This window comes from Austrofundulus limnaeus, unplaced genomic scaffold (assembly GCF_001266775.1).
Source record: "Austrofundulus limnaeus strain Quisiro unplaced genomic scaffold, Austrofundulus_limnaeus-1.0 Scaffold19, whole genome shotgun sequence".
NCBI lineage: Eukaryota > Metazoa > Chordata > Actinopteri > Cyprinodontiformes > Rivulidae > Austrofundulus > Austrofundulus limnaeus.
In genome coordinates, this window is record NW_013952421.1 from 3,443,328 (window position 1) to 3,450,940 (window position 7,613).

Consider the following 7,613-nt stretch of genomic DNA (forward strand, 5'->3'; position numbering starts at 1 on the left):
TTTCATGTCATTAGCACCTCTAGTAATATATTTACTGAGAAAAATGGTGACGTGTTCAATACTTATTTTACCTGCTGTATATACTGGTGGCTGCTACCATTATGGAAAGTTTAGTAACGTCAAAGCGTGCTATTTACTTGTTAGGTTAAAAATACAAAGTGGAACTAAAATGCTGTTGCTAAGATTTTCTGAGTGTCATGTCTGGCCATGTGGAACGAACAAAGTATTTTTGTAGTTCCCTATCTGCTGCAGGAGCGGCCCCGTTTCCCATGTCAAGAAAAAGATTAATATTTTTGACAAACTAACTTGACAAGAAGTTATTGTAGTTTACAAAACCTCTGCCAAACAAGATTTGGCCTAAAACTGGATGGGTGTTAAATTTCACTTGTTAGAGTGGATGCAATGTCAGTAGTATCAAATAAGCTTTATTTAATAAAGTCTGAGAAAGCTGAGCTTCTGCTCCTCAATTTGCAGGTTGATGAAGGTGGATCAAAAAGATTCTTCCAGAACATGTGGACGTCTTTCCTCAAGGCTCGGCTCGTCTGCGGGTTCCCCGACGAGTCCCTGTACTTCAATCGCCTCCAGGACATCTTCGTAATGCATGCTGATGATTGGCACGATACAAGGATCTACGCGCTGTTCTCAAGCAGCTGGTGCGATCATTTTCTCTCCCTTTATTTGTCAAACAAAACAACAACACAAGGAACAAACTGACAGTATCGAAGCAGTGTCAAAATTTTGCTCAAGCTTGATGAATGTGATAATCCCTCAATAGTGCTGTTGCAACAAAGCCGTCCTGACCACATCAGTTACTGAGACAATAACAGATAAAATACTGCAATCATGGTGGCATGTGGAGAATGCTAAGCTCATTTTTTCTGTTCTCTTCAGGAACTCAACCGCAGTTTGCATCTATTCAATAGGAATGATTGAGGAAATCTTTGAGAATTCAACTTTCAGGGGCTACGACAAAGAGATACCAAACCCAAGACCAGGATCGGTGAGGTTATGTTGTGTTGCTAAGTTTATTTGCAGAGACAGAACTTCCTTAAATTGTTCTATTTCTTCACGTGTATTTTTTTTTTTATTTGTGCTCGGTTTGAGCCACTTGGTCCATGTAACAACCCAGAATTGTTAGATTGAAAACATGTTACATAAACGGGTGGAAACATGGAACATGTGAGTCTGAATTACTTGATTTGGTTCATTTGTTCCATAGAGTTGTTTGAAAGTTTTATGGTTGTACATGAGGTTTGTTTGCTCCTCCCAAGTTGCTGTGGAGATTATAATAACATTTTTTAAACCTTCCTGTCATTGTAGCTGTAGACCATTATAATGATGTGCAAATGCTGTCTTGGTATCTATTTCAAATAACCCCTGCTTGCCATCTGTTCAGTGCATTCCTTTCATAGAGCCTCATTTATTTACAGACTGGTTCCTTTTAAAACATACAGTATAGAAAATACCCCAATAAACCCAGCCCACTCATTCAGACTAAACTCCACTGCTGCTCTCTTCTGACCAAGTGTGTGTTTTATCTTTGCTAGTTGGTTTTTCCATTTTTTCAAAACAGGAATTTTGACAAAATGACTTACCGGTAAATTTGAAATTATACCAACTCTGCACCATCCAATCACAAAAAAGTTACTGTTCTACCTGTTAGTTGGGCATTTATAGAAATGGACAGTGTGTTTCTGTTAATAATACAGAATTCTTATCAGCATCATAAATATAATAAAAGTACGCCTGGCAGCTGTTTGTTCATTTGATTCTTTGTTTTTCCACTGCTATAGTACACGTTGCTAGGGTTACTTTTTATTTTGTATTTTTTACTTTTCTCATCAGTTTTTCTTTTCTGTCATCAGTTTCTTTTACCCACTTCTCCTTTCTGGGTTGCAGGGGAGCTTGTGTCTGCCTCCAGCAGTCACTGGCCCTTTTCCACTATTGCTACAGCACAGCTCAATATGGCTCTCCATGGTTCCAAGGCTTTTCCATCAGCAAGGATTAATAGAACCAGTTCCTTTTTCAGAACCTACCTTGCTGTGATTCTAAGGGTACCATGCAGGCCTGAAAACGTGATGTCAGAAGACTGTCTGACTGATTGGGGTGGGGTGGGGGTGGGGGGGGGTCACTGGTTGCATTACAACAACCCGATCCACTATTTGCAGTTACAACACCACCATGCCCTCCATTGTTGTGTTGCTTATCTTTTCGGGGTCTTCTTCTTCTACTATGTTTAATGGTGGCTGCCAAATAGCTTAATGAAACATAACCAACAGCAGCTGGTAAGGCGCGTGGCGTCAATTTTCAAACTCTGGTACGGCCCAACTTTACAATGAATCCATCCACTAAAGCTGTTACAGAAGTGTAATGGAAAACTACCCGAACCGTGCTGAACAGAGTTCAGCCAAGTCGAACCGTGCTGTAGAGGCGCTGGTGGAAAAGTGGCAATATGAGATGGGGTTCACCCTGGACAGATCACAAGTTCGTCACAGGGCAACGTGTAAAGACAAATGAGACAATCAGGATGAAGCTACTTAAAGTGATCAAAGACTAAGTTCCATTATTTCTATTTTTCTGGTAGTATTTGATTAAATTATGTTTGGGACCAATGGAATCCTAAAATCCTTTGGGAGTTTCCTCAACTTTTTTTGTAAAAATATTTAGATTTACGTGAATGGGTAGAAGAAGTGAACTGTCATTTCCAAGGTGTTTTTTTTACCAACTTAAAATCCCAAACACTTGCTAACAGGTTTCCTGTCAGAGTTGTTTTATATTTGTTGGCATCCATGTTTAAAACTTGTTTCTTCATCTTGCTTGACCATACTATGAGGAGAAGCTTGTATCCTGGTGTTTCCTTCACATGTTGCCAAAGAGTTCAATCTTAAAGTAGATCAAAGACATTTCTTTACCAAAGTCTGAGACTCATTTAGGTGCCTTTTGACAAAAATAAATAAACCTTTGTGTGTTTGTGTTCTTTTCAGTGTGTACAGAACAGCAAGAGTTTGCCCCGAGCCACTGTGAACGTAGTGAAAGATCACCCCGAAATGACTGACTGGGTCCACTCCCTGCATTACAAAGCTCCATTCTATATAAGCAACAACAATTACACAAAGATAGTCGTGGACCGAGTAGAAGCAGCCGACCAGCAAGTGTACAACATTCTGCTCTTAGCCACCGGTGAGTTGGGACTGCGAGATATCACACAAACCCTGTGGACAATGTTCAGATCTTGGCCGTTTGCCCTTTTGTTCTGTTGGCCTGGCTTGTTGATGTGCATTGTTTACAGCCCCTGCTTAAAACAATTGGCTAAAAATACACAACCTTCAGAATAACAACACATCAATTGGTGTTCCAACAGATTCTGGGAAGATCCACAAAGTCCTCGAGGCGGGGTCAGAGCCTTTTATCATATCTGAAGCACAACTCTCAACCAACTCAGCCATACAAGCAATGAAACTTAACTCTAAAAAGGTATGCTGCTTAAACTGCACTTTCAAAATATTAAAAATTGAGCATTGTAAGTCCAACTTTATATATATWTTTTCAATGTAATATACAGTCTGTTTAGTTGTTCCCTAACAGTTGTTTAACAGTGAGTTGAACGTGTAAAATATGAAACCTGAAAGGTGTTGCTTCAAAGAACTTGTCTCCCTCGGCTCTGCACAGCATCAGCCTCTTTTATCTCTGTTTTCTGCGACCTTGCCAGTTATCTCTGCACCTTGTAGCTGTTTCCAGCTCAGACATTGCTGTGCACTGATAGGCACAAACAGAAGATATTAGTTCACAAAGGTGCAAAGTCCCATGTATCTTCTGTTGTAGCAGCAGCAACAGATTGTGTCAAGATCTCAGATAATTCAGGAGACAAGATCATTAGAAGTAGCCAGGAAAAGATAGATTGCCTGACAAACAATAAGCAGCTGTAGGAGGAATTTGCAAGGACACAAACACAAAGATAATGAACTTCAGCAAAATCCTTTCCACTGCGTCTCTCTCAGGAGCAGCTTAAGAGTAACAGTGAAATATAAAAATTGTTGTGAATTTTACTTTACAGCTTCATATTTTTGAATGTGCAAAAAAAAATTGTCTCTTGTTTCTTCAGAAAACATTAGTCGTGGGTTTTGCTGAGAAAATATCTACTGTGGATCTTCAGAAATGTGACGTGTACGCCAGCTCTTGTGCAGAATGTGTCCTGGCCCGAGATCCGTATTGCGCCTGGACGTCATCTGGATGCAACCACAATGTCTCGTAAGTGAGCCATTCATGGCAAAGCTCTTTGACACACATTTTATTTTAATGTTTATAGTTTACAGTTTATTGACTATTGTTATTTGTTCTTATTTATTCCTATTTTGTTACCAGACGAATATTTAATGGGGGCATTGGGAATTTTCCAGGCACATAGTTTAATTCTACACCACTATCAAGTAACTGTTGCCTTCAGTTGTTATAAAAAGGATGTATTTATCAAAAATAAATTAGACTTTGCATCATAGCTTATCTGAACATCATGTAATTGGTCTCTCTCTTTAAGAACCTCCTACCATTTTCCACATTCCCACTTCAGCATGTCTTCTCAACAAGGGGTGCTCTGTAAGGCAGGAGCTCAGCTGCAGACTGAGCTCCAGGAGGAGCTTTGTGTAAATAGGCGGTGCTTTGTACCAGCAAGCATTAAGGCATCTCCACATGTCTACCCCAGGAGATTCAAGGATTTATCAAACATGCATGAATGAGTCAAAGCAACCTGCTGGGTATGTTTTTAATGAGGGGAATATGATAAAAGCTCAAAACAGTTAATTTTGCACAATAACCTCATTTAAAAGGTCCCACTTATTGGCATCAAAATATGACCAATCAGGGCATGGATGAAGAAAATCTTGGAGTCAAAGAGCTTGTCTGGCACTGAAAATTAGCACTGAAGGCATCCTTTAGGTGTTGCGGATTGTTGGGTGGGGCGCTGTTTTCCTTAAAATGAACCATATCTCAGATTTTGAGGTTGTTGGAGGGACAAATGAAGTCCTTGGTCAACTGCTGTTTTCCTGTTTGGGTATTTTCTTTAAAAGTCACGTGATGAAACTCGTTTTGTTTTGTTCACAGTGGGGGCATTCAGAATATCATGACTGGAGAAACAAGTGTGTGCTCTGAAGCAGAAGGTAACTAATGACAAAATATTTCAAACCATACAAAGAAGCATTTTGGTTTACTCTACATTAACACTTTTTTATCTCCTCTTCTATTTTAGAAGCTAAGGCAGGAAACAGGTCCAAGAGGCAGACAGATTCACAGATGGATTCAAGGACTGTTCATTCAGTATCGAATGGCGTCCCTTTCTACCTGTCCTGTCCGATAGACTCCTATCACGCCACGTACACCTGGGAGCACGAAGGACGCAGCAGTCCCTGTCTGCAGATGCATTCTGACTGTCTGCACCTCATCCCATCCATGGCATGGAAACACTACGGCGACTATGATTGTGTTTCCAGAGAGAAAGACTTCACCAAAGTCGTGAAACGATACAAGCTTATCGAGCAGAAACTTCCTGATGAAAACAAAGGCTCTGAATGGAGATTCAATGACTTATTGACCAACGCATCAGGCCCTGCCCAGCATTCGTTATGGATTCTACTACAGAATATAGTGATGTGGGGAGTTTTTAGATAAGTTGTGCACTTTTTGTTGCTAGTGAGGTGAGAAATGAGGCGGCAATATTTAAAGCAACAATTCCCTTTAAAACCTGTAAAACAGCACCYGTCCTGTTGTGAACTTGCTTCAAAGAAAAACATCCACAGGAACCCATGGGCCAAACAGGACCAAGGTTGAAAGACTTAAAAAAACAAACAAAGAAAACAGGATACCAGCAAAGCATGCACAAAGTGGTGAGAGGCATGCCGATGCTGTAAGCTTTCTACTGCGAAGTACAAAAATGTAATTCAGTTAGTAGAATGGGTGTAAAGGGGAGATCGCATGATGCTAAATGACTTGAACATCCTCTAAAACTATTAAATGTTAAAAGTTTGAGCTTAAAAGCTCTCAAGCAGCTGTAGACACAGGAATGGGTAATGTAAGTGCACTGTAGGGCCTTCCTTGTCCTAGAGCTCAGCTCAGCTAAGATACCAGAAAAATCCAAAGTCCTTCTGTGGATTTCTTTGTGTTCCATCCAGTCACATGGTTGTGGGATGTTGTAGGCAAGAGAACTGACCTGGCTTTTTTTCAGCAACTCTTGTAATGGTCAAAGAAGCAGCCACAGCATAAACAGAGCATATGTTTTCCTCATCCAGCAGCTTAAACATTGATCTTTGTCTGAAGTTTTCTGTGACTTGCTCTTACAGCTTGTTGTAGAGTCAGTTATCCAAAACACAACAAGCTAAAACTTAAAACAGGCAACTGGACTAATCTTCTAAAAGTCCATCTGCCTCTTTTAATCTTAAAATTACTGTTACGACATAAAAAACATAGTGCAATAGTTTTGTTAAACTGTATTTATGTTTGTATAGAGTTATACTGTATAGCTTTTGAAAAGCCAAATGTAAGCTATTTGTTATGTTGAGACCACAGACTCAACTAGATTTAGACCAATTAGTGGCCTTGAACCATTTTAAGTGATTTTAGCTAAGTTATTGTGCAATATCCGATTGTAACACTGCTCATAACAGTTAATAATTTGTGTTATCGACAGTTAATTTACGTTATCAAATATTATTTATATGGTAGATGCTTGAATAAAAGTTTTTTGGAATCATTCTGTTGGGTGTGACCTTCACCAGAAAGGGAAGTTTCACTTTTATTACCTAAACAAATTATGTTAGGTTTCCCAGGTGAGATGTATTCGGGGATTCATTTATTATCGAACCAGGTCATCTGTTTTTTTAAAGAGCATTTTCTCTGCAGTCACACTTGTTTTGTGATTCAGTGAGCTTTTGTCCCATCATTAATGCAACATGAGTGGCAGCAAAGAGCTAAAGAAAGGGTACAAGAGAGCAGCGAGACCATTTGTGTTGTATGGTGTGGAGACGTTGGCAAAAAGACAGAGGAAGTGTAGGAGCTGACAGTGAAGAGGTTCTTGGAAACRACAAGGATTAATATGAATGAGATCACAGGTACAGCACAGGTTGAGGGACTGGAAGATAAAGTTAGACTGTGATGGTTTGGACATTTCCAGAGGAGGGACAGTGGGTATACTGGTAGGATGTTAGAAATGCAGAGGAGATACAGGAGATGCAGTTAGAGGACATGGAGGAGAGAGGACAGATGACTTGGGGTGGAGACCTGTTAAAAGGTAACAGCCGAAAGAAAAATACATTTTTGGRGGTACATATAGAAAACATGACTTCTTGAAAACAGTAGTGATCAATGCTGCAATCCAAATAAAGTTGATTTTATTTAAAATGTTATTACAATTTTCTTTAATTTGAGTAACATGGATCTAAAGCCTCCCAAAAAACTGCTTTTTTAAGGTAGAAACTAACCAGCATGTTTGAATAGACCTGTTACCACTGGAAGCTTTTTGTATTAAATTCAAAGGAACATATTTTTCTAACACTATTAATCCTCCTCAGTTTGAACATTTTATAATAAAAAAAAATAGTTAAAATTATTTGTACATGTATTTTGAC

The 7,613-nt window shown here is 39.3% G+C and overlaps 1 protein-coding gene across 1 annotated transcript in view; it reads left to right on the plus strand.

The window, feature by feature from the left end:
* The window catches only part of sema7a (semaphorin 7A (JohnMiltonHagen blood group)), a 12,021-nt gene extending 4,436 nt beyond the window's left edge, over window positions 1-7,585 (plus strand). Inside the window, exons 8-14 of the mRNA XM_014003645.1 lie at window positions 475-653; window positions 892-1,000; window positions 2,985-3,180; window positions 3,362-3,474; window positions 4,103-4,248; window positions 5,098-5,153; window positions 5,243-7,585. Coding sequence (XP_013859099.1) covers window positions 475-653; window positions 892-1,000; window positions 2,985-3,180; window positions 3,362-3,474; window positions 4,103-4,248; window positions 5,098-5,153; window positions 5,243-5,661 — 1,218 coding nt within the window. The 3' untranslated portion in view covers window positions 5,662-7,585. The remainder of the gene's footprint in view (window positions 1-474; window positions 654-891; window positions 1,001-2,984; window positions 3,181-3,361; window positions 3,475-4,102; window positions 4,249-5,097; window positions 5,154-5,242) is intronic.
* The last annotated feature ends 28 nt before the right edge of the window (window positions 7,586-7,613 follow it).